The 27,898-nt window shown below is 32.4% G+C and overlaps 1 protein-coding gene across 4 annotated transcripts; it reads left to right on the top strand.

Annotated features, from left to right (window-relative positions):
* The first annotated feature begins 16,296 nt into the window (after positions 1-16,296).
* Positions 16,297-26,784, top strand: LOC111390383 (protein RFT1 homolog). 4 transcript variants are annotated; one of them, XM_023015578.1, is made up of 15 exons: positions 16,297-16,480; positions 16,578-16,657; positions 17,310-17,404; positions 17,976-18,139; positions 18,642-18,793; positions 19,701-19,819; positions 20,125-20,288; positions 20,480-20,554; positions 22,037-22,108; positions 24,913-25,050; positions 25,374-25,529; positions 25,876-25,928; positions 26,072-26,250; positions 26,364-26,450; positions 26,572-26,784. In XM_023015578.1, exons 1-14 carry the CDS (start codon positions 16,390-16,392, stop codon positions 26,422-26,424), a joined length of 1,599 nt encoding a protein of 532 aa, XP_022871346.1. In that variant the 5' UTR covers positions 16,297-16,389; the 3' UTR covers positions 26,425-26,450; positions 26,572-26,784. The 4 variants fall into 4 exon arrangements, with proteins under 4 accessions (XP_022871346.1, XP_022871281.1, XP_022871395.1 ...); XM_023015513.1 differs by having other exon boundaries at positions 26,580-26,784; XM_023015627.1 differs by having other exon boundaries at positions 26,364-26,442.
* Positions 26,785-27,898: the final 1,114 nt, after the last annotated feature.

The raw sequence follows: 27,898 nt of genomic DNA on the forward strand, positions 1-27,898 counted from the left end.
CAATGAGAGCATGTGAGCAAAGTGAATAAAGCGTGATTCTATGACAAAATTAGTTATGAGGCAGTCATTAGGGAGTCACCATTTTTCATTCTTTCCAAAATGATTAGATTACCCCCATTGTTTGGAAGGAAATCTATAAATACCCTTTCATTTAAAGAAGGAAGCATGCAATTCAAATAATTTGCGTTAAAATAGTTATTTCCCTACTTGTTCTAGTTGAAACATCTAGACTAGCAAATTTAGAAAGTGAAACTCATAATAAAGTGAGATGATTTGTTGATCGTATTTATATTCAATCTTTGATTGTAATTGTTTTGTCAATAAAATCGTTTGATCTGATTTTTACCAAGGTAATTCTACTTCCAAGTACAGATTCTTCCATTTATGGTTCTATGATGCCTAATTTGTTAATGGTGTGTAAAGTGCAACAAAGAGATGGTGAAGGGGTTAACTAGTCATGGATAGCTCAAATCTTTGTTTGACATAATTCATCAACAGTGAAGAACCAGTGTACAACCAAAATGTCACCACAAAATAAAATGAGAAAAAACAAAGAAATCAAATACATGATCTAAGCCATCTGATACTGGGGGAATTGCAGAAACTGGGTTCGCAACAAATTTATAATTTTTTTTGTTGAGTTACCTCAAATCCTGGCGGTGATTGGTGGTGATGGAGTAGAAACGGGCAACTGGGTGGATTGAGAAGCCTGGGATGGCATCAAGTTACCTCAAGGCGGCCTCATCGTATGCCTTAATGGCGGCCTCAGCAGTGTTAAACGTACCCAACCAAACATTTGTTGGGTTGTAAGTAAGATTGCTACTAAAATAATTTTATAGACTCGTTTACTAAAATCCTACTGATTAAGTTTTCGAGGGATATCTGCAATACACAAGGTTGCAAGATATGACACATATAATCTAGGACGAGTGGGATATTTGTTGGGTTTTGTGCCAATTTAGTATATTTTGGTATGATAAAATAATCATTTATAATAAATAAATTGTAGTTTTATTTATTTATTGCATTATTTATTATTGAACATGTATATTAAAGTGCCTATGATCACTTGTAATAATATAAGTTGGATACTTGCGTTGAGAAGTACAATGTGACACAACTTATATTTTGATCATAAATAATTTGTTTACAACCAATGTACAAAGGTTGGCACCTTGTACATGAAGATTGTGGTGTTGGTTGATTCACTATTCAGATTTGTGATTTGTTCTTATAACAGAAATTGTTAAAGGTGACACTAGTACACTTGGAGTGTATTGAATAGACCGCATGTCGAATTTAGTTTTATAGCATGATCGTGCGGAGAATTAAATTTCATTAGAGAGCTGGGTATTTCATCTAAATCCCTTGACATGATTATGTATATCTTTTCATGATTCTTTGATTTATTAATGGACGAGATCAATTTGATTGGTCAAATATCTCAATGAGTTGAGAACTGGAGAATGAGCGGAGTAGAGAACATGAATTAATGTCGGGGATCGTCATCCTGAAAAATGAGTAGAGTGACTATTTAAGTATTTTTTATTGAACGGTTAAAATCTGAGCTCAGTATTTAGTGACGGCTAAAATTCGACATCTGTGATTAGTTCACAGGACCGTTGAAGAAAATGGAACTTAAGTTAATAAGAATAATTAAAGGGGCAAAACGGTTATTTATGCTCAGACCTAATTATCGAATCTCAAACAGGGATAAAATACACATATGGCAGGTCAGATGAAAGTATTATAGACTGTGATCTTATATATTTCGAGAGTTCTGTCTTTTGCCTTTAGTGGAAAAAACAAAGACTGGTTATTAGATTGGGTGATCTAGGGCTACTAGACATGATATAATTATTGGAACTTGTATAATATATGTCTGATCATCTCCCTGTGGTAGCTTCATGAAGTATTTGAACTTAATTACGATAATTATAATAGTTTTGGCTTTAATTTTAATTACAATAAAGTTTTGTACTTAGTTGTAATTACTATGAAAGTTGTAAACTTAATTATAATTGTGATTTAATTTCTAGTACTACACATGTAATTAATTGGATTTGGATTTTAATTAAAACACCTACTTGAATTTTAATTTATTTGAATGTGGAATTATTATTGCATAAGGATTGAAACTCTTCTATCTCTATAAATAAAGATTAGATGAAATCTAGACATTCTAATGAAATTGTACAACATTCATAATACATAATTTTATGGTATTCAAATTTTGGAGGAAAATGGAAAGGAAAAAAATATTTTTTGTTGATATTTTCAATTGTTCAGTTTAAGAATTAGTTTATTGATTTAATTAAAAGAAGGTACACACCCAACGGTGTAGTCTTGACTTTGAAAAATACCACAGAAGAATTTGAGGTTTAAAACATCAAGTTATTAGAATTAAAAGGCTAGAAGTTCATGATTCAGAATTTACTCAAGAATTGATTATTGAATTTAGGTAAAAATTCGAATTCTTTCTTTTTTATATAACACTAGTCACTATGACGTGCGTTACACAAATTTTGTGTTTATCGTATTTTTAATAGTGTATAAATTTTAATTTTTTTTGGAAAGTTTTTGAAGCAATATCTAAAAATATTTTCATGATATAAGAAAATAATTATAAATTATTTTTACAATTGTATAGCAGTATGTTATTTAGAAAAAATATGCTTGTATATTTCATACTTAAATAAAAAATATACAAATTATTTTGCTTGTATTATTTGATAGTGTTGATATAATTGAATTGAATGTGAAGATTATATTTCTAATTTTTGTGTCATTCAATATTGTAAAATTGAAAAAAAAAACTCTCTGCACAGTGCGGAGAGAGTTGAATCAAGTGCAGAGTAAAAATAAAAAATAAAAAAAAGGTGCGGAGAGAAAAAAATCTCTTCACACAGTGCAAAAAGAGTTGAACCATGTGCGAAGAGTTGGAAAACTCTTTGCATAGTGCGAAGTAAAAAAAAACTCTCCGCACTGTGCGAAACTGTGCAGAGAGAGTTAATCTTTTCGCACAGTGCGGAGAGTTAGTCCGCACCATGACAAAACGCTTTGCACAGTGCATAGAGAGTTGAACCATGTGTGGAGTAAAAAAAGTGCGGAGAGAAAAAAATCTCTCCGTGTAGTGCGGATAGAGTTGAACCATGAGTGGAGAGTTGGCAACTTTTCACACAGTGTGAAATAAAAAAAACTCTCCGCACAGTACATAGAAAAAGAAACTCTCCGCACTGTGCGGAGAGTTGTTTTCGTATTTTTTAATTACAAGTCAAATTTCAAGATTATAAATTTTTCGTGTATACAATGAAACAGAGTCGAACAACATGGCTCAAAATCAATTATGTATTCTTTAAATTTCAGTCACAGCTTAATATCTGAGCATGTAAATCATATTTACAGTATTGGAAAGGAGCTTTCTCGTGATTCATATAATGAAACAATATGTGAATTGTAAAAAGAAGGGGATATTGATAGTACCATGGCATTACTTTCACAAATGGAGGCTCTAGGGTACCATCAAAATTTAATATTTTATATTTGTTTGATAACAGCTCTTGGAAATTAGAAGCAGATACAATTTTCAATGAAATTATATTTTCGGGTTGTAGGGCAGGAATTAAAGTGTTCAATGCATTGTTCAAAAGTTGTTTGAGAAAAGGCCTTTTGGAACTTGCAGATAAAATCCCGAGAGTTTTTGTTTTTCTTTTCATGCTGTGTGGAGAGATCGTTTGCCATCTCTTCGTACTTTGCGGAGTCTTTTTTTTCCTCATGTGTGGAGTTTTTTTTTCTCATAGAGTTTATATATACTAAAATTTTTTTTTTTTTTTTTTGTTGTTAGCATGATGCGTGTGTGGAAGAATATTTGTCAATCATCATAAACAAAATTCTTCACAAAATACAAAAAATAAAAATGCATAATAAATCTTCTTATTACACTAATAAAATTACAATAAATTTTTTTTTACAAATAGCATAAAAAAAATTATTTTTATCTTCAACAAAAAAATACATTTAAAAATTAGCAATTTTATAACGATTTTTTTTTAATTCTCTGAAATACAATTATAAAGAGAAACAATATTGAATTACAACATTTAATACTTAAGAAATTTAACATTAAATAAATTTTATGCATTTATAACAAATTATAAATTCATATATGCAGCTTACCGTATTTGCAGGTAACTTACCATATATACTGTCTACCATATTTGCAGCTGACCGTATTTGTAGCATACCGCATTTGCAAAACAACTTACCGTATTTGCACATTACTGTATATGTTGCCTACCGTATTTGTAGCTTACCGTATTTGCAGCTTACCGTATATGCTGCCTATCGTATTTACAATTTATTGTATATGCTGCCTACTTTATTTGTAGTTTAATGTATTTTTATATACTGATTTTTACACTTACAAATACTGAGAATGCAGAATATCGTACATTCACTTACCAAACCGAATTTCAAAAAAATTTCCAGATTTTTATTTTTTCAACATAAGCATAAAATAAATATTAAATATATATGAAACACAAAATATAAATGCATATAAATATGGTGCTCAATTTTCAATTTTTCAATATTGAATTACATAAAATTTAGAAATATAATATTCACATTTAACTCAATCATATCAACACTATCAAAGAATACAAGCAAAATAATTTGTATAATCTCGTATATTTCTTATTCAAATATGAAATATACAAGTATATTTTTTTAGATGACATAATAATGTTATGTAATTGTAAAAATAATTTACAATTATTTTTTTATATTATGAAAATATTTCTAGATATTGTTTAAAAATTTTTCCAAAAAACTAAAATTCATACACTAATAAAAATACGATAACAGTCACTGTGCAGAGATTTTTTTTTACTCCGCACTGTATGGAGAGTTCGCATAGAATGTCATATCTCTACGCCGTGCGAAGAGAATTTTTTTTTATTTCGCACTGTACGGAGAGTTGAAAAACTCTTTGCATTGTGCGGAGAGTTTATTATTATTTTTTTTAAATCTCATGTGCAAAGAGTTTTTTTTCCTCATGGCAGTTTATATTTACTAAAATTATTATTATTTTTTTAATGCTAGTGGCATGATGTGTGGAAAAATATTTATTTGACATAATTATTTTTTTAATGCTAGTGAAATGATGTGTGGAAGATCATTTGTTTGACATGAACAAAATGGAAAATAAAAAACGAAATCATGCATAGTAAAATTGGATTCATTTACTATTGCATGAACAGTAAACCCTCATTCCCATTTTTATTAGAAGTTAGATACACGTGAATATCTTAACGAATTTTTTTATTGAATTAAGATTTTTTTTTTTTTAATTTCTAGATAATTCCACTTCCACATTCCAAGAACATTGGCGGTAGTACCATGTGAATCCTTTATATTTGCAGACCATCTGCGGTCTGTCCAATGGCGTTTGTCTCACTCATATGTATCTTGTTCTTCTATCTTTTGTTTCTTCGTCACACAATTCTATTTGTGGAGTTTTTGCTCGGAGGTGTCGGGCAGCGACGGTAGGTTCTGCTATATTTCTTCTCCTCTCGCTCTGGAATGAAAATAGAACAAAATTATTGTTGTAGACTTCTTGTTGGTGTATATACATTATACACAACTGTAAATTAATTATTGTTGATGGAGATGGACAGTCAAAACAGAGGGCCGGCAGCAAGTTTATAACATTTTCTGGGGAAAATTGAGTTTTTCTATGTTACCTCTAAACTTGGCAACGACGTCCTCAGCAATGTCAAATGTTTCGAACCAAACTCTCTTATGTGTGTGTGAATCCTTTATTTTTGCTATCCATCTACTGATGATTTCTGTCTCGCTCTATATCTTATTCTCTCTCTTGTTTCGTCCCCATGACATTGATACCTCTAAACCTGGCGATGGCGACGGCCAACGTAGGTTCTGCAATATTTTTTCGTCTCTGACTCTGGGAAATTTTATATAGCCCCCGTTTGATTCTCATTTTTTGATCACCAATATGAAAAATATGATTGTTACACAATATTTGACTTTCTATCTCTTATGTGAGTTCTATAATAACTATATTTTTTATTCTCATTTTTTTGAAAATGGGAATCAAATGGGGCATACAAAGTAACTGTTGCAAATTACTCCTTGTTCTCTACTTTTTCTAATATTTGTTCAAAATTTTGAAGTCTATGTAGAAATCAATGCTGCCATTATCCAATGTGTTACCAATTTATCTCTCTTATCTTTGCACGAATTATAATTTTTTAACATTCTTGACTAACAAAGAAAAATCGAAAATGTATTTAATGCATTTAGACAATCTAATCATCTCATCAATATCGATAATAATTTTGATATCGTTAAAAATCACTTTAACTTGTGTTTAATATAAAAACCTGACAAACATGCAACAAAACTGAATGAACACGTTTAAGAAATATTTTAAGTGGAGATAAATTTCATTTTGACCAAAAAATAGTAGATTAATCCACGAGTAGCCAAAATATTCAAATTGCTCCCTCTAACATTGACTTTATTTTTACCATTTATATACAGTTAAAAACATCACAAAAGACAACAAATGTGAAACTAGAGATTATTTGGAAGGAATTAGTACGAGCCAGACCTTCAAAGAGGCATTGGGAGTGCTAGGGCCCACGCGCCCTACGATAACTATTAGGGATTCCATCATATTCATATATACTGAAGTCCTTCACAGTTTACCGTAACGTTGTATCATTAACATCAATTTCCCTATACGGGGGCGTGGGCTTCCTTCCGCCTTGCCTCCTTCGTAGACAACCTTGAATATCTAAACTGGGAGCTCAAGCCTCCGTCATCGGTAAATCGATGCTTAGGGCTAGGTGGTACCATCCAAGTCTAGTTCTCTCTGGGTTGGAAGGAGCATTATCAGACAATCACTTAATCACAAACTTCATATGGGACTAAGAATCAATGAAAGGACATCAATTCAAAGCCTGGATTTTTGAATTGAGAGAGATAAAAAATTCTCACTATTTCTAAGATTTATATATCATTAATATTCCTAGAATGAAGAGAAAATTATTTCTTGAATCAACGTAGATGAGTTCTTCTTTCTTTTATCACTTAGGAGCTAATAAAGTTATGTAGTGTCTCTTTATTCTCTTTAGAGAAAATTATCTAAAAACCTACATTTAAAGACTAATTTTTAAAACTAGAGAAGGTTAATTTTAATTTCAAAATTTAGGTGGTAATTAGATTTTAATAATTATAATTAATAAGAATTTAATAAAACTTAATCTACATATACCACCCATACACTCTAGTGACTCCACCCCCATTTCAATTCATTCCCAAATTATAAGTAACCCTAACCATCTCTCTCTATCAGCTTCTCGTTCTATGCCATCTCTCTCTCTTTCTCTCTCTCTACCATAAGCCACCTAACCCTCTCCTTTTCTGACGCCACAAAGTTCACCGACCACCACGACCAAAGAAGCAACACATCGACCACGGCTTCTCTTGCAACACCGCTTGCCGCTACTTGCAGAAGCAATGGTGAAGACTGGTGATGACTCGAGCCTTCTTATCGAAGATTTCTTCACTTATCTATCCTGTTTTACTTCGCTAGAAAACAATCTGACTGCTCTCATCGCTGGAGTAGTGGTGGTTTCTGGTAGTTTTTTAGGTAATTTTTAGATGGTTTTTAAGTTGATTTTGCGATGGTTTTGAGGTGGTGCTGGCAGTGTTTTTGAGGAATACATAAAAATTACCAAAATTCGACGTTGATTTATTGGAATTCCCTTTAAATTGGAATAGATGCAGTGGTGCTCATGGTGGTGTTGGGGGTGCGATGATTTTCTGATCTATTGTTCTTTGGTGGTGATGGTGTGTTGTGGCTTGATATTGATCTAGTCACAGACAGCTACTCTGAATATAATTTTGACCACAGTTAGTCACACCGAAGGTAAAGTTGGTCACAATTAATCACATGTATGCGGTGTGTGTAGATTTGTTTGCGGTGACCCTATACGACCAAGTATGTGTTTGTGACCAATTTTGTATTGATTGTGACCAGTTGTGACTTGAGATTGGTATAGTCACAGACAGTCACACTAAATACAAATTTGGTCACAATTAGTCACAAACGACACAAGTAAGGTCACAGATGTCACAGGTGCAAATCTGATCACTTACAATACACCATTACGACCACCACAGTTTTTTGGAGATTTTTCAACAGTGGGGTATAGAGAGAGAAATTGTTTTCAAATTTTGGAGATTTTTCTAATGGCGAGCCAGAGTAATGTTTGGAATAGTTATCAGAGTAGGTGCTGAAGTGGTCATTGGGGCAGTTTGTTGGAGTGGTCGTCAGAGTAGTTTGTCGAGGTGATCGCTGAAATATTTGTCGGAGTGATCACCGGAACAGTCGTCAGAGATGATAGCCATCTCTGGTGGAGGGGTGGAGGAAGGGTGGTGTAATGGGGTGATAGGATAAGGTGGATGGCATGTGTGTAAATAATTAATGAATATTATATTATAATTCAATATTTAATAAAACCACCTGATTTCTGAAATATTTGATTGAGTTTGTTATTTATGAAATGTGATCTTTAAAACTATGACTTATGTGGTCTTCCCTTCTCTTTATCTTTGATAAAGAGGTATTTTCTGTGGATTTGTATCGTATTCATACAGGGCTGGCCCTGGCCCAAGGCACACAAGGCCACTGCCTTAGGCCTCGATTTTAAGGGGACCTCTTAAAAAAACTTTGGCCCAAAACCTATATCAATACAAAACCCTCAAAATCCCAAAAAAATAAAATAAAAATAAATAATTATGAATGGCCGTTCAAAACGTGAGAGTTGAGACTTGAGAAGAGAGAAGCTGAAAATACAATCTTCACTACCAATTGGTCATTTGACAATCCCTGAAGAATACCAGCAAAAACTCCGGATTGGGATAGCAAAAGCTCCGGATTTGGATAGCGAATCGGATAGTGAAGGCTCGACTTCGCGCCGGTGCAGGAGAAAGAGATCGGATAGAATGATCAAAAGGTACAACACTTCATCTTCTTTAAGTAGTATTGCTGCTAATTTGTCATCCTGCATTTTTGAGATTGATCAGTAAGAACAAGAAGAGGTTGCCATTAGTTTTATTATGCTTTCAAGGGATGTTTCGAATCGGAGTATTAATGTATCATGAATTCTGTTCTCGATCAATCCTCTGAAAATATTTCTAACTTTTTAGATTCGAACAAAATTACTCTACTGAAATCAAAGAAACCCAAGTCTGATGAGGAAAATTTCGGATTCAAAACTCCTGTTATTCCAATAAATGGCCTCAAAATGAGCAAATCTCAGGTTTTCACATATGGGTTTCTTGAGAAAAAGAATCTCGATAATGAGTCTCGCCCAAGAAATTTGATCAAAAAAGCAGATCGGAAAAGTTTGATATAGATTCTAATAGGAAGAACAAGTTAAGCAAGAGAAAGTGCAGGGGTTTATATGATCCTCAGTTGAGTGTGCCTGAGAATTTTCAAGAAAAAGTTGCTTATTTTGGTATTCCGATTATGTATTCTGTGAGAAAAAGCCAAAATTTGAGTGCACAAATTGCCACAAGGCCTTTTCTTCTTATCAAGCACTTGAGGAAAATAAAGAAGAAGAGGCGGCCAATTGTTTGAAGATGTTTTGCCGACGTTGAAAGTTGAATAGCTATATATACACAAAACTGAAAAATTTATGCTTGTGATTGTGAGCCACTGGGCCTAAGAATTTATACCTAATCTCTCAAGTTGTGAGGGAGGTTTTATTTTGGTAATCTATTTTTTGAATTGTATAAAGTCTTTTTTGAAATATAAAGGTGTTAATTATTTTTAAATATTATTATACTTGTAAAATAAAATATTATGTTAAACAACCTCATAATAATTAATCGGGGTGTCTAAATTCTCGGGCCTGCCCTTTATTAGTGTTAATACAGTTGTAGGTTTAATGGTTGCTATGTCAAATATGGAGTCTATCAAGTTAACAAAGTGAATAATTATATGTCGGTATTTAACTTTAGCAACTAAGCTGTTGTTTGATAATCATTATTTTGAAAAAAATGATTGCTTTGAAATTTTTCTTGAACTTCAATGACAATTTTCAAGATTAACCCAGTTTTACCTATAGAGAAATTTCAACATTAGTCACTTCATTTTTTTCCAATCTTCGGGGTTAATATATGGGGCTTTCATTTAAAAAGCATAGTCAAACAAAACATTAGTTTAAAAAGTCCACAAACTAAGTTCGTTGGGTAAAAGGCCTAAAGATATGGAAAATGAAAAATATAATTTGTAAATGACTAAAATGACCTTACATACAAAAAAGACATTGCTGCCTTAATTTCCATTTTAATTCCCATTTGACCCTAATTAAATTCTACCTTCCTTCCATTTGCTCTTCAAAATCGACTGTAGAGGTATGTAATTTCTTTCTTTGTCATCATCATTTTTCTCTACTTAATGAAACCTTAAACTCTACATTTCATTTTCCTTGAACACTCATTTGATTGAAGTGAGTAATAAAATCTTGCAATATTATTGTTGGGCATTTGGAGAAGAAGGAAGTGTTGTAATTTTCAATTTTTTGGTTAGTTTCTTTGTCCATTTTTTGAATAATTTCTTCATGTTGTTATATATATGTTTATGATTTTTATTTGAGAACAATGATTTTGAATTAATTTTATCATTATATTAGAGTTTTGATATGGGTTACTCTCAAACCCTTTTTCTCATTTCTCATCATCTGTATCAGTTAGAGTAAAATGTAAGTTTGCAAAGGCATGTTTGGCTATTCTTTTTATTAACATACATTTAATTTTGGTCTGTACATAACAACTTATATGTCGTTTTCTGCAATCCATAATGACTTACATATCGTTATTAGTACTGTACAATGTTTGAAATGTGATGAAATTTTTATATTGAATTACAGTTATGGACAATCCGAATATGGTATGGATATCAGTTTGTTTTCCAGTTGAATATGAGTAGTCGATTGAATGTGTTTTAAAATGAAAATATGCAGGGAATGGCAAATAAAAACAACTCCTATTTTTGTTGCGAAAATTATTTCTTATATGGAATTATATGATAAAATCAAAGGGGCGTTGAACATCAATTCACAACTTTTTCAGAATTTAATTGGAAAAATTGAATGATTAAATAATCAATTCACAACCTCAAATGGTTACGAGTAGAGTCATAAGATATCAATGGATTGTATGCTTTTATTCCCAAATAAGATGGAATAAACCAATACCTTGAAATAGAAACCAGTACCTTGGCTTTGTTGGAGCATACTCTTTTATTATTTCATTTATATTTATAATGGATAATTGATTTGGAATTATTTCCTGCAAATTACATAATCATCATGTGTGTTATCTTGCTCATTTACTTGCTTTCAATATAAAGATTCAGAAACTTGGATGTTTACTTTGTGATTTTGTACTGCAACTCTCTTGAGGGACATGCTTACTCAACTTTTCTCTAACAGAAATTGAACATAGCAGGTCAAATACTATGTCAGTCTTTTCCATTTTCGACCCAAAGAAAAATGGGGAACATCATTTTTTTTTTCCTTTTTTCTTTAGGTGCTACTGATGATGATTGTTTTACATAGAAATATATGGTCCAGCATTTTAAGCAATTATCCTTTAATTTCATCAAGATGTAGGTCGAAAGTGTATGTATATATGTGTGTACGATAAAAACTATAATGTAATGGCTGACTTATATGCTATGTGAACTTCCTGGTTTATCATCATAATTCATAATCCAAGTTCATAAGTTTGTGACAGTGCTGAGATTATAAATTATCAAAATTATTCAATGGATCCATAAATACTATATTAATCGATCGTTCATTTTTATTTTTATAATTTTTTTCCAAAACATTCTTGATTCTTGAAGTTCTCGAGTAATAATTGTCTGAGACTAAGGTTGTAATATTTTTTTGACTTGTAACTTTATAATTTTGTGCTTATTCGAAGCACAAGATGATTTATTAAATTTTGTAATCATTGTGCTATTGAAATGCTTTTGCACTATTGAAATGCAAACGGCGTTCATATAGTTACAATTGATGTAAATGCAATCAATCTAATAACGATATATATTTTCTTCCTTCTGAAAAAAAGTGTTTAAGATCGTTGCGATACAAAACTGTATTAGTTTTAATTATGACATTGAAGTCGTTCTTGAAGTACAAAACGATATAGATGCCGTTCAAATAAAAAAAAGTAGAGTGAATAACATAACGATATTGAAACCGTTCCTGTAATAAAAAATGATTTCTATATCGTTTCAGTATGGAATACACACTGCTTAACTTATTTTGGTAATGACATAAAAGTCGTTATGACTATACATAAGCGATATATAAGTCGTTCTAGTACAAAAATGCATTCATTCTAAGAATGACATGGAAGTCGTTCCTGAAAGTCAAAACGATATAGATGTCCTTCCAATAAAAAAAGCACACTGAACAACATAACGATATTGAAGGCATGATGGGTAGTTGTGGACGGTCAAACCTACTTTTAGCTAGAACGATATAATTATCGTTTTATATGAAAAGAAACGGTATCTATGTCGTTATACTTGTAATTTAAATTGAAATGATTTCAAATTATTCAAATTTGTACTAAAACGATATAAATGTCGTTACCTTATTTGTGATTTTATGCATAACGATATCAATATCGTTTTAATACAAATTTGACGACGTTGATATTGTTTTAGTTTAAATCATAACTAAAACTACACGCATATCGTTTCAGTTAAAACAAAACGATACTTATATCGTTTTTGCTAAAAATAATGATTTGACCGTCCACGACCACCGAACATGCATTTGACATATGGAGGATGATCAAAATAGCTAATCAAGTGGGTTCGATCTCCCTTAAAAGAAACTATGAGAACATTTTTGTTCTCATGATTGTATACCATCTTCAAACTATTCAGACAGAAAGTATTTTCGTTTGTTCTTTCCAAGTCATTCGAGTGGTATCAACCCACTTGATGACCTCTTTCGATCGTCCTACGTATCCTAAATGTATGATGGGTGGTTGTGGACGGCCGAATCGTTATTTTTATTCAGAACGATATAATTATCGTTTTATATGAAAAGAAACGATATCTACGTCGTTATATTTGTGATTTGAATTGGAACGATATTCAAACTTGTCGAATTTGTACTAAAATGATATGAATGTCGTTAATTTGTGATTTTGAGACATAACGATATCAATATCGTTTTAATACAATTTTGACGACGTTGATATCGTTTTAGTTTAAATCAAAACTAAAACTACACGCATATCGTTTCAGTTAAAATAAAACGATACTTATATCGTTTTTGCTAAAAATAATGATTCGACCGTCCACGACCACCGAACATGCATCTGACATATGTAGGATGATCAAAATATGTAATCAAGTGGGTTCGATCTCTCTTAAAAAAAACTATGAGAATATTTTTGTTCTCATGATTGTATACCATTTTCAAACTATTCCGACAGAAAGTATTTTCGTTTGCTCTTTCTAAGTCATTCGAGTGGTATCAACCCACTTGATGACCTCTTTCGATCGCCCTACGTATTCTAAAGATATGATGGGTGGTTGTGGAAGGTCAAATCGTTATTTTTATTCAGAGCGATATAATTATCGTTTTATATGAAAAGAAACGATATCTACGTCGTTATACTTGTGATTTGAATTGGAACGATTTCAAACTCATCAAATTTGTACTAAAACGATATGAATGTCGTTACTTTATTTATGATTTTGATACATATCGATATCAATATCGTTTCAATACAATTTTGACGATGTTGATATCGTTTTAGTTTAAATCATAACTAAAACTACACACATATCGTTTCAGTTAAAATAAAACGATAATTATATCGTTTTTGCTAAAAATAATGATTTGACCATCCACGACCACTAGACATTTATCTGACATATGTAGGATAATCAAAATAGATAATTAAGTGGGTTCGATCTCCCTCAAAAGAAACTATGAGAACATTTTTGTTCTCACTATTGTATACCACCTTCTAACTATTCTGACAGAAGTATCTTCGTTTGCTCTTTCTAAGTCATTCAAGTGGTATCAACCCACTTGATGACCTCTTTTGATCGTCCTATGTATCCTAAAGGTATGATGGGTGGTTGTGGACAACCGAATCGTTATTTTTATCCAGAACGATATAATTATCGTTTTATATGAAAAGAAACGATATCTACGTCGTTATACTTGTAATTTGAATTGGAACGATTTCAAACTCGTCAAATTTGTACTAAAAAGATATGAATGTCGTTACTTTATTTGTGATTTTATATTGTTTCAATATAATTTTGACGACGTTGATATCGTTTTAACTTAAATCATAACAAAAACTACATACATATCGTTTTCAGTTAAAATAAAACGACAATTATATTGTTTATGCTAAAAATAACGATTCGACTATCGATGACCACCAGTCGTGTATCTGACATATGTAGGATGATAAAAATAGATAATCAAGTGGGTTTGATCTCCCTTAAAAGAAACTATGAGAACATTTTTGTTCTAGTGATTGTATACCACCTTCGAACTATTCAAACAAAAGTATTTTTGTTCACTCTTTTTAAGTCATTCGAACTCTATCATTCCACTTAATGATATTTTTAGATCGTTCTATGTATGTTGAAGGTATAATAGGTGATTGTAAACGGTCGAATCTTTATATTTAGTTAGAACGATATAAATATTGTTTTTTATGAAAATAAATGATATCTATGTTATTATCATTGTGATTTGAATTGGAATGATTTCAAACTCATTAAATTTGTACCATGACGATTTAAATGTCGTTGTCTTATTTTGTGGGTTTGATACATAACGATACTATTATCGTTTCAGTACAATTTTGATAACATTGATATTGCTTTAATTTAAATTTTAACTAAAACGATAATTATAAAAACGACAATTCGATCGTCCACGATCAATTATATTTAATATCGTAGTTATAAAGTTCTAGTGTAATCACTTCTGAAACAATATATATGACATTATAGTTACGATTGAATATGAACGATATCATTGTCGTCAAAAATTGTATTGAAACGACATAAACGTTATTTACTTATTCCATAACGTGCGCTTAAATCTGTTAAACAGTGAAGTAATGTGTATTCGATATCGGAACGACATATACATCGTTTTTTGTACTTCAGGAACGAGTTCAATGTCGTTATACAAATCAGTTAAGCAGAGTGTATTGATGCTGAAACGATATCAAAGTCGTTTTATATTTCAGGAACGATTTCAATGTCTTATGCAAATCAGTGAAACAGTGTCAGCAGCTCATTTCCATTCCACATTTTTATTAAGTTGATAAGTTATATTTTACGATTTCTTCAAACTGCAATATCTTCGTGCTGACTTAACCGAATCGATTTTTTCTCGAGTCGAATAGTTCTTATTAATTACAAGCTTTAAAATGAGTACAAATCGATATACTGCATCACTTTTTATTAAAATCTAATTATTGGACTTTAAATAAGATATAAATTTAAAAAATATTTTTTTGTCCATTTTTTTCTAAAATATAAAGATAAATTTATTTTAAAAAATTTCTTGTGTTATAATATGTGTCTAATGAATAAATAACTCGATAATTATTTTCAACTAGTTGCTAAGTTGTGGACAATGTTAAAACTTTGATTGCACTGGAGATCAATTACGAAAAAGAGATGATCTGAAACTTAAAAAGGAGAGTTCGAATTCTAAGAAGAAGATGATTTTGAAAAGGAAAATTTTTTGAATTTAAAGAAAGAGAATGTTGTGTGTGTTAGAACATAAATGCATAATTATTAGAGCCAACCTGATGATCAACTAAAAAAAACCACTGGATCAATGGTTCAATCGGTGGTTATTGTTAAATTTTAATTTTAATTTTAATTAAAATTTATTTTTGAAGTGAGAATAAAACAATTTTTTGAAATGTAATATATATATGTTTTGCTCATAGGAAACAAAGGACCATCATTTACCTTAATGGTTGTGAAGTTAAAATAATTTTTTGCATTCCAAAGTTCAAATCATGGTTCCAACAAATTTAAAAAAAAACTCAATTTTTTCTTCATTTTTATTTTACAAGTTAAAGATAAAGAAGTCTCTCGACATTTTTAAATAATTAAAACTCTTTTTATTTTTATAAGTTTGGTCAAACGCAAATTGAGCAAAATGTACATTAAATGACCTTCCCAACTCATTTCCCCTTCGTATATGATAGTAAACATTCAGGGCCCATCCGTATCAAAGAAGTGAAGATACGTAAAAGAAATCCCAGAAAATGAAGAAAATTGTTTCAGATGAATCGAGCTCGAAGAATTCACATGGAGACGGGGCTGCAAATATATCGCACACTTTTAAATACTTATTTGGTTAGTTATTTTTTTAAGCGCTCTGCAATTATACGATCCACTTTATGCCTAAATTTTCTCTATCTAAATTAATGTGTTAAAATATGTGTATGTATAGCTACGCAGTTCTTGTCAAGAGGAATCCCTTTCATATTTAATTCGTGGATTATCAGGCACCTCACCGAAGAAGAATATGCGGTAAGTTGTTTTTTTTTTTTTTTTGTTAAGCACCCTCTTTTTCTTTTTTTGAAGTTTTCCAGTGGGTATTGAGATGGTAGATGTAAAACTGGAAAAATAAGAGGGGAAAATGTAAATTTTGGATGATTTTGTGTGTCAAAAAGTTAAAAGTAATAATACATGTTGGGGGAGCATAAACCATTGTGCCATATTTAACATATTATTGTGCCTCTTAGTTGGAATTCTGAAAAATTACGTTTTGAAAATCTGTTCTCAAATGTATGTAGTATTACAATAAATTTTCATCGCTGACTTTGTTGCTTGACCATATAGTGTGTCATGGGATTTTTGGACAGTGTTAGGGGAATATCAGAGTCTTATTTTAAATTTAGACTTGGGGTTTTTACTTGTGTACAGTTAAAGGGTTGTCTAATGCCTTCAATAACATCTGAAAAGTGTCAGTGTCCTGTGTATACTTATATGCTTCTTTGTTGTGTGTTGCTCGATCATAGGTGTTAAAACTAAACTATATTTTCCATGGTTTTTGTTTTTTCGAAGTATGACTTAACAATTGTAATATAATGGTGTAATTTTCATGTAGTTTCTTTGACTGTTTCTTATGTTTGTATTTCCTGTTGTCATCTGACACATCACATTCCTATACATAATGCAGTTGTATGCTGTACAATTCCATCTGTTTGTCACCTGTATCTTGTTCCTCAGTCGAGAAGGATTTCGGCGAGCATGCATGAGAGCAGTTATAAAATGGTATTTTCAAATGTCTCTTTTGATCCAAAATCCTGAGTATCTATTCCTTGTATATTATTTTTATAGTTGTCCAAACACTGGCTTAGTCTAACCAATTGGATTTAAGTTTCTTCTTTTGTTTACTCACCCAGTTATTGGTCGAGTTCAATTTATTCGTTGTCATGAAGTTTCTGGCTTTCCGCTATGCTAATTGTTTTTCTAATATATTTTCATACGTCACATGCTTAAAATATACGAAGTTATTTTTATCTTTTTAAAACAGACAAGATTCTCGATTCATATTCAATTTCAGATCTGGTTTCCATTATTCTTGTCAAATTTTCATTTATCTTATCTTATGCTGGTTATGGTCTATCTTAATATATAATGCAGAAATACATAATGACGTGTGGTTGTGTTGTTCCTATGCATATTCAACAATCTAAATAACTGTGCCTGCTTATCATTTTAGTACTTCTATTTTGATAATCTTCTGATGGATGTCTTGGAAAATGCAAAACTGTCACACGCCATTTGTGCGTTTTGATTTTCGAAGTATGAATCTCAAAGATGATTTTGTGATATCTTGCAGTAATGATGCTTCAACAACGAGAGAAAATGCAGCAAAACTTTTGAAAGTTGCCTGGCTGACATTTCCTATGGGAATAATTATTACACTTGCAGCATGTGTATATGTATTCTGGTTGAAAGGTCTAAGTTATTCTAGTCCATATGCCCAGAGTATCTTGATTCACGGTATGCTAATACGTCAAATACCAAACTTTTCAAATTCAGTTCCATGCTGCTAGAGCCAGTCCACTTGCTGAGGGAAAATCTTCGGCTTTAAACTTGTGGACAAATATGGAGGTGTGGAGGGAAATAAGAACTACCAACATTCTGAAAAAAAGCCACATTAGAAATTTTCGTACTGCAAGGGGCCAGGTGGCACCAAATGCAATTCTAGAAAAGTCATTCCAGTGGGTGGGAGGCATGTAAGAAATATTACAAGTCTAAAACACGAGGCTGGGTGGTGTGTGGGTGGGTATGGATAGGCATTGAACTTGGTTTTTAGGTAGTTTCCCTTGGTGCACAACAAACTGGAGATCGACATTTGTGTCATCACACATCAAATAGATGTTGATGTGTTGTGTTGTAATGCTTGAAGATGCAGAGACGTTCATTCTTAGGGTGTTGTGTTTCCTATATGTTTAACCTCCAATAAAGACTCTTGATGTCTGGTTTGTTCATACATATGCAGGTTTTGCATGTGTACTTGAACTACTAGCGGAACCCCTTTATATCTTGTCTCAAAACATGCTGCTTCTCAGACTGCGGCTGGTTGTTGAAAGTGCAGCTACTCTTTCGCGTTGTATAACGACGTATATCCTCATACTAAAGCAATCTAGCATGGTAAATAGAAGATTTACACTTTCATTTTAATTTTTGTGCGTAATGGTGACTTTTGGAACTTTCATTAGTAACGTTTAGGTTTCAAGCATATCTATATTATAAGCTTTAAAGCATGGACAGAACTTCTTAGGAGTTCTTGTTAGAGTGGAGGCATGGGGTTGGATAAAGATTGTCACATTACTTGTCATTAGTTGGGGGCACATAATGGGATAGCTTGGAGCAGTATTTGAACTTCTAGACAATCAGTTATGAATTTTACAAAAAATTAATGGCACAGAATGAGGTTTTGACCTTTCATTGTGAAAGGTCAGAAGCCTACTATTGTCATTGTCGCTCATCATCGTCATTCTCATTGTTGCCACAAAATACCGCTGAATAAGCACTTTCTTTTCCTCGCTTCTTCTTCAATGTCTGGGAGAGAGGGGTGGGATGGATTCTTCCAATCACCTTAAATGTCCTTTGGCAACCTTATTGAAGCTTATCATTATGTCCCAATCACCTTGAAGATTCTTCTCTTCTTTGTTTCTCGTGTTTTTTACTGATTGGTTTTGAATTCTACTCTCTACACATGTTTGAAAGGAGAATTCTATTCCCTTGTGTTGATTCTTCTTCGATGGTACTCATGATTTTGCATCTCTTCATGCTTGTCCTCTGTTATTTTGCAGCCTTAGTTACCCAAGTTTTGGTCTGGAGTTTTTTAACCATTATATGATGGACTGTATTTTTTTAATCTGATTTTAATGAAATCAGTTTATTATGTTTGATGTGTACTGGGCACGCTTCTATCCTTCTTGACTACTTGTGATTCCATGCCACTTGTGGTTTATCTCCCTTCAACATCTCTATTTGTGCAACATTTGTACCACAATCTGAGCAGCTTCCTAATATGAAAATTTACTGTTTGCAGGAGAAAGAAATTGTATTTGCCTTGTCTCAAGTTGCATATGGAGCTTCAATATTCTTAGGTTATTGGGGATATTTTCTTCTTTTTCGTGTATCTGACACTTTTGACCTTTTTCCTTTCAGGTATTATTTTTTTTCAACCCTTGCTTGTTATCTTTGCAACTTTACATGGGACAAACAGTTCACTACAATCAGAAAATTTGAAAAAAGTGCTTATTTCGTGAACATTGTAGTATTAGCAGTGTAGAAACTTTTTGTTGATTTTCTCATGCCTGATGAACCTCCATGATATTTTAAGTCTTCTTTGGTCCCCTTCTCAGATGGTCTTATCATATAGTGATGGCGTTTAGTTTCCATATCAATTTCTTTAAGTAATATGCTTCTTTTTAAGCTTTAAATGTTACTAAAAAAACAACTGATATTCACAGTGTAGGGAACTTGATGGATTATGATAGGCCACTAACAAATATGTGTAAGTTGTTCACTCTTCAATCTGTTCGAAAGTTGATTCTTCAGGAAGGAGAAAAGATGGTCCTTGTATGGTTGGATACACCATATAACCAAGCAGTATATGGAGTTGTAGAGAAACTAGGTTGGTATTTCATCAATAAGCTTTTTGCTTATAGTTAATACATTGCTTCACAAGATAGCACGTTTCTGTGAGAAAGATGCAATTGTCTGATATGAGGCTCAAGTTTAAGTGTTTAAGCATGTAATTCGCTTTTCAGTTTGAAACTCAAAAAATTTCTGAGTATGCTAAAATAGATTAGGTTGGTGTTTCAGGGAGCTTAGTGGTTAGGCTGGTGTTTCTTCCATTTGAAGAAAGTTCATATGCTACCTTTGCAAGGTCTGCATCAGGTTTATCCCTCGTCTTCTTGTTCTCTTAATGATGCTACATTCCTTCTCTATTTTCCTTGACTATGAGTAGCTTAGGCAGTGGACGTCCCTCAAGATTCTTACATGAATTGTTCCTTCTTATTTTTCACTGCATGCTACCCAATGTTTAAAAAGGCTTCATCGGTTACTGAGGCATTTTCTCTGTGAGGCGAGGCATTAGCCTCCAGATAAATCAATAAAAGATAAAAGAATTAATAAAAGTATAAAAATACCAAAATATGCTCGCAATATACCACGAACCCTTTCAAAAAATTCATAAGAAAGCCGATTAACAATATTCAAAAAGTCTAACTTGCAAATCAACATAAAATAGATCAAGAAAATAGAAAATAATAAGTTTTCAAATTTATAATCATGAATCAAAATTTTAACTACTAAAAAATTTCTTGCATCACTATTAATATGATCTTTAAGGGAATCATTAACTTCATTATGCTCATTATAAGTTTCTTTTCATTCTTTGTCATCATCCACAATTTCCAATTGCAATGATGTATTCTCCTTCCCATTTTCCTTCCTTGTAGGTAGAAAAATGGAAATGACACCATAAAACATTTTAAGTTATAAAGAAATAACTCAGAAAGCTAAGGTTAATAATTTTAAATCATTGAAAAATACTAGGCAAATGGGTGAACACCTTAGCTGGCTTGAGGCATAAGCCTTGCTCAGTCAAGGTGTAAGCCTCTCACGTGACCTTAAAGGTTGTGTTTTGAGGCATTTTATGATAGCCTCACATGAGGCGGGATTTGAGGCGTAAACCTCAAATAGTGTTTTTAAACCATGATGCTACCTATGCATGTTATGGACAGAAATATGCTAATTATGCTTGTTTACTTGGATCTTTGAATAGATCTAGTAATGAGCCAAATGGAGTGGCGAAAGCGATTCATGTAGTTGACCCCAAATTTTTTGGAACAACGCTTAATTTGCTGCAGCTTAAATATTTTTCAATTCACCTGACTGTAAATGTCCACGGGTCTAATCCTCTGACATTTTTCTCTCTAAAGCTAAGCATACTTATTATTCATACTTGATGTCATAGAGATGAAAGAACTGGGTTCCAGATGCAAAACGAATTCATCTTTTTCGTCCTTTGACCAGTACTCTTTTCTCTACAATTTCATGCTGTTTTGCTCACGTGAGGCTATATGCTTTGATGATACTGGAATTATATTTCTTAATATTACCACGATTTGAGCCCCTCACATTCCATCAATGATCAGCTGGGCTTACACTCTTTGGTCTATAAGAATCAAGTATCTCGTGAAAACTTGACTCTGCTCGTTTTCTTAATGTTGTTCTTCTAGTTATTTAAGGCCATTTTCAGCAAATGATAAAACCTGTCTCACTTAGTCAATTAATATTGTTTCAATGGATTATTAATCTTTGTAGGTTTTAATTTTTGTAGCTAGACTATATCATTATCTTCATTCCTTTTGGCAGGAGACAATAGAGAGAAAAGCAGGAAGCTCGGAAGGTGTCTTACAGATGCTCTGAAACTTGTTTTGCTGATAGGTACCTCTAGTTTTGATGCAATTTATATCAAGGCAGGGAAATATAGGTTCGATAAAAATTTGCTTTTTTTGCAGAATTATCCCCAAAGATCTCGGTCAGAGCAGAATAGATAAAATCCTAAGAAAAGCTGAAAATTAACCAAGGACTATTTCTTGAAACTCCTTCTCGCCGTGACCTTCTCTTAAATTCTCAAAACTTCTCTCGCTCCATCCCCGTAGGGTGAGGATTTGGTGTTGCTCATATTTTACAAGAGATGCTTACTTATAAATCTGATCATATTAGCGCAAATTAGTAAAAAATCGATTAGAATAAAAGAAATCAGTAAAAAAAAACGAATAAAAATTCACAATTGGAAAGGGAGTTCCCTCCAAACGATGGATCTAATTGTGCTCGACGCTCCATTTTTTTATATTATTTATTATTATTATTATTATTTTTTCCGAAGTAACTCTCATCAACTAGCAAAATTCATGGATTTTGGAAAAAGGGGAAGGTTGGTTAGCTCACCCTCGCGGGATCGCGACCTTTTTTCCTCACCATTGTTCCCATGATCCTGAACCGATCTTACCTGGGACTTGAGACTAAAAAGGCCCAATAACAATTTCAATATAAATTCAGTATGGTCTTGAAAAAATAATGTTACTCAGGAGAAGTTGATTTTTGAGTATTTTAGTCTTGCTCAAAAGTATTTAAGTCTGTGGAGCCACTAGCTGATTGTTCGATCGTAAAACTAATGTAAGACATTGAGTATATTCAATGAGGTGCTAGTGATACAGAAGTTTTAGCCGTTGGGCTGTAATCTGTTGCTAACTATTTTAGCTGCAACAATTTCCTAGGTCTAGCAGTACTTAGAAAGCCTAAAGCTTTCCTTTTCCCAAATTAAATCAACATTGTGGTCTGATATCAGGTTCTCACTATTATTCTGATTTCAAATCCTCAATCCACAATTCTGGCCTGATATGCATGGAAAATGCAGTTTTTTAAGGAAAAGAATGACCCCTTTTCTTTCCCCGGTATTTCCTAAACCATATCTGGTGAAGTGACACCAAAATCTGTTCATGTTCAACACTTCAGTTTTCTATTGTTTATAGTATGAAAACCTAACATAGGGAGGGAAAACATTATGGCGTGTTTCTTCTGTTGGCATGTGGATCATCATGAAATGGATCTTGTTGCCATGCTTACGATACCCATTTTGGCTCTGATTCAGAGACAATGTTGAAATGATATATGATTGCTATAGAAACAATTCGCTCACATAATATAGATACCTCAGACTCATGCTTCGTTGTGCTTATTATGCAGTGACTGTAATTTAAATGTAAATGATAAATGAAATGATACCATTACAGTGTAATAAATAAGAAATGGACTTACTTCTTCCATGGTGTTGGTGGGATTCAGATAAGGGAGGACTTGCATAGAAATACTAGCATAACAATTTGTTTTATTTAAATTAAAGCTGAACTCCTGGTTAATATCTAACATAGAACATAAGAACTGGGTGGACCTTGTGCTCATTATGATTGAAATAACTAGTAGACAAACAATAGAATGGAATTCTCAGATTCCTCCGCTGCTTGGATGCTTCTTTGTGGTTATCTCATATCCTTGTGCAGGGAATGTGTTTGGAAACGGAAATAATAATTGAAATGTCCCACAACAGGATGGTTAAAGAAATAGACCTACGTCACCCATGATGTTGCCGAGATTCAATGAAGTGAGGAGTTACTTATAGACACCAGCACAGCAAGTTGGTCCATTTTGGAATTCTAGCCACACTCGTGGCCATCCTTTTTTATTGAACATTAAGAATAGTTGTGAGCATGTTCTCAATTGCGGTGACCAGTATCAAATAGTAGAATTAGAATCTCAGAAGTTTTTTCGCTGCTGGGATTTTCGTGAAAATTGATATGAAAAGATTATTCCTGACTTCAATGCCTACATACCGAACTCTCATTTTTTTAGTTGTCATCATTTCTTTTCTTTTCTTCTTTTTCTGGATTTGGTGTTAGATCCAGTCTGATCTGATTAGTTGTAAATAGCTTATGGCAAGACCCTGCTATGTACATCATCACTCTATGTAGCTTTATACCTATCAAAGAAGTTGGATATTGTACCTTCAGAGAAATGGGCTAGCATTAGTGTATTACCAAAACCAATTCATATATGTTTTAAAAATGCAGCTGAGCTACTTTTGACTTGATGTTATTTTGCTTTTGGTGATTTAAAAATATTATTTCTTTTCAACAAATGAAAGTTATAGGTGAGGAGATACTGAGAAATGGGAAAAGCTGTGTGATTTTATCTACTCTTAGCATAATTGTGCACGTTGCTACTAAACAGTGGACCCACCCTGATGCGAGATATTGCCCATAGGAAGCTTACCTATGTTGTTTAAATGATATTAATATTGAATAATCTCAAGGATGTTTCATGAAAATACTGACCAATTATACTTGGTTGCTTATAATTGATATGGGTTTGAGCTGAGCTGAGGTGGTTTCCTATAAGTAGATAAAAAAAGTAGGCTTATTTATTGATATCAATTATCATGGGACTAACCACATTCCATCAAGTTGGGATGATACTTTCATGCGATGTTCAATGAATCTGTGCTGTCAATCCCTAGCTAAGTGTTATCGGACCTTACGTTTTATAGAAAAATGAATTATATAGAGCACAAGTTTTAAGTTGTTAAAAATCACCTAGAACATTTTGACATTTTTAAAATGAATATCCTAACCTTGAAGTAGTTTTCCTAAACTATTTGAGTAGCTGATACTGTTTTCCTGATTGTGTAGGCATGGTGGTTATGGCATTTGGTCCAAGTTATTCTTACTCTCTCATCAGAATATTGTATGGTAGGAAATGGAGTGATGGAGAAGCTTCAACAGCCCTACAATATTATTGCCTTTATGTAATAGTCTTGGCCATGAATGGTAAGTGGATCCTACATGTCACTCTATTAATTTATTTTTTGTTGTCTACGTGAGTAAGTTGCATTTTTAATATTTTCCTCACGTATCTGTTTTTAACTTGCTATTTAAGTTCTATGTGGTACTTGTCTTATTCTACATTTATTTTCATGACAAGAAGATAATACCTCAAAAAACACTGTGTAGCAGTAGCAGTCTTGCTTGCATTAATGGAAACCTTAATTCTGTAGATGAGAACTGTATGACCTAAAATTACTTGAGCCAGATAAATGTTACACACACAATTGAGATTGTAATATGGAATTTTGTTTTTGTTTTCGCTTTAGGTACATCTGAAGCATTTTTGCATGCAGTTGCAACAGAGAACCAACTCAAGCAATCAAACAATTCATTGGTTGTGTTCTCATTGGTTTATCTAGTGTTGAATGTATTACTAATAAGATCAGCTGGAGCAGTGGGGTTGATCACTGCAAATTCTTTGAGTATCCTCTATTATATTAATGAAGTTCTTATCATATTCTTCTTTTCTGATCAATTCTTTGCTGACTATTCTACATGAAAAAAATTCTCTCATCAATGAGCAGTGGGACGTTCAAGTTAAAAAAGGAAATAAGGCTACTTAATCAGTCCAATCTTGGCATTTTAAGGCAAAAATTGCAAAATATTTTTGCAGGATGTGTATTCTGAGAGTGAAGGTGGATGTGTAAGTGGCTGGTTGGGTGGTTTGACAGGCAGTGTATGTATTTTTGTGTTGCCAACCTTCACGCCTGCTCGAAATTAAGACAGTAATCATAATTTACACACACTGCTTCCTTGACTGTTATAAAGACATGATTTTCAGGATTGTTTATTCAGCGAGATTCATCAGCAATTATTTCAAGGTATACCTGTAATTTGTGCAAATTACTTTGTTTGCATTCCGTAAAATTTCAGCTTGACCTTAGTGAAATGTGAAATACATACACGTATGATTATGAATATCTTAAATGCAGACTTAAAATGCATTGTTCATTCTTCTTCTCAGGAGTCTTCCTCGTTTTCTTTTCGTGAATGCTTGCCCTCTGGGTGGGAATATCTACTATTTTCAGGTGTAGCCACTTTCATATTTGAGAAAATATATTTGGACCGAGATGACTTCTGGGCCACATTTTTCGTTCACTTCTCCTTTGGATTCGCATGTTTCAGCGTAACAGCATTTGCAATGTGAGTTTTAATCTATGCCCTTGATATTGTCTTATCCTACCACTTTCTTTTAGTGTTACAGTCTTTCAGTGACATCTCTACTCATGATGGTAACTTTTTATTTTCATTACTAGCTACCGTAAGGAGAGACTGTTTATCAGAAAAATTATCCGTTTTCGCGAGCATGCTGACTGAAACTCTTGAAGTTTGAAGGTGAGACGGTATATTCACTGTGCCTTTTTATTTATTTATTTTTTTTGGGTACTTTAAAAAATGTAAAAACGGTATATATTCACTGTGCCTTCGTTAGCATAATTTTGTTTAGGACTAAAATTTCATTAGGTTTGCAGGGAACCTATTTTGATCGGAATGCACGAAGGACTTTTCTAATAAGTACATTATTTTAAATTTTGATTACCAAAAAGTTATTTATGTTAAAGTATACTTATTTTGCTTATAAGTAACTTTTTTAAAGCCTAGCCAAATATGCAAAAGGTTTGGATGAGAATATTTTCATTTTTGAAAGTTCGGTGAAATTTTAATTGACTCGCTCAACTTTATTTTTTGTCAATTAAATAATTGAATTTCAATGTTCTTTCAATTCTAGTCACTTCCTTAACTCTCTAATCTTCGCGAACGTTAAAAATTGATAGCAATGTGACTGTGTTTAACAATTTTAGGTTAATATGCCATATAATTATGTGTTGAATGGTGACGATAAAATTGAAAATAAATTATTTCTCCCTAATTTCTCCAGTCATGATACGATTAGGTGGCATTTTCACCTAGAAACGAGAGCTAGTCGAGGGAGTTAAGTAATAACTTGGACTAATATAGTCGAAATTGAAGTTCAGTGTACCGATTGTGATAATTGGCAAATTAAAGTTGAGTAACCTAATTGAGATATCATTGAAAGTTCAGTAATTAAAAGCCAGGATCTCCACAAAAGTCTAGTCTTTCAAAATTGTAGTTGAAAACGCCTCAAAATGTCATTTAACATAACATTGGGACTTATGAGGGACTATTTCAAGAATAATATTATTTGTAATCGTCCTACGTGATATACATGTGGTGATTAGTGATTTGATGCATTAGATAATAAAAAATTATTATATTAATGTGTCAAATCACTGTCACACGTATGTCACGTAGAGCGACTGCAGTAGTGAATGATTGCAAATAACATTGCTTCCCTTTCAATAAAAAAGAAAAAGATTAAACAGCTGACTTGTTTCTTTTCATTTCACAAGGATTTATACCATTTTACTTCGGGGTTGACATGGTTCTATATGGTTCTGATTCCAAAAGAGCTGAACCATGAATCAATGATTTTTTTGATGATGGAACCAAATGAATTTTTTAAAGATATGAAACCAAATTGAACCGAATCGTTTGATTTTGGTTTGGTTTGGTTTGTTGCTAATTTTATTTAGTAAAATTTTAGATTTGCATCATATAAATTAGTAATGTAGACTTAAATAAGAAAATAAATATGAAACATTTAGGAAGTTTAAATTTCAATTATTGAGATAAAAAGAAAGTCATAACTAACAAACAAAATATATTAATAATTTGAATATACAAATTGATTTTCGTTTTCATACAAAGAATTGTTTAATAAGTAATAGCAATGATTCGCTAAATTAATTGCAATAGTTTTGAAGGCACA

The sequence above is a fragment of the Olea europaea genome, chromosome 1 (assembly GCF_002742605.1).
Source record: "Olea europaea var. sylvestris chromosome 1, O_europaea_v1, whole genome shotgun sequence".
NCBI classification, from domain to species: Eukaryota; Viridiplantae; Streptophyta; class Magnoliopsida; order Lamiales; family Oleaceae; genus Olea; species Olea europaea.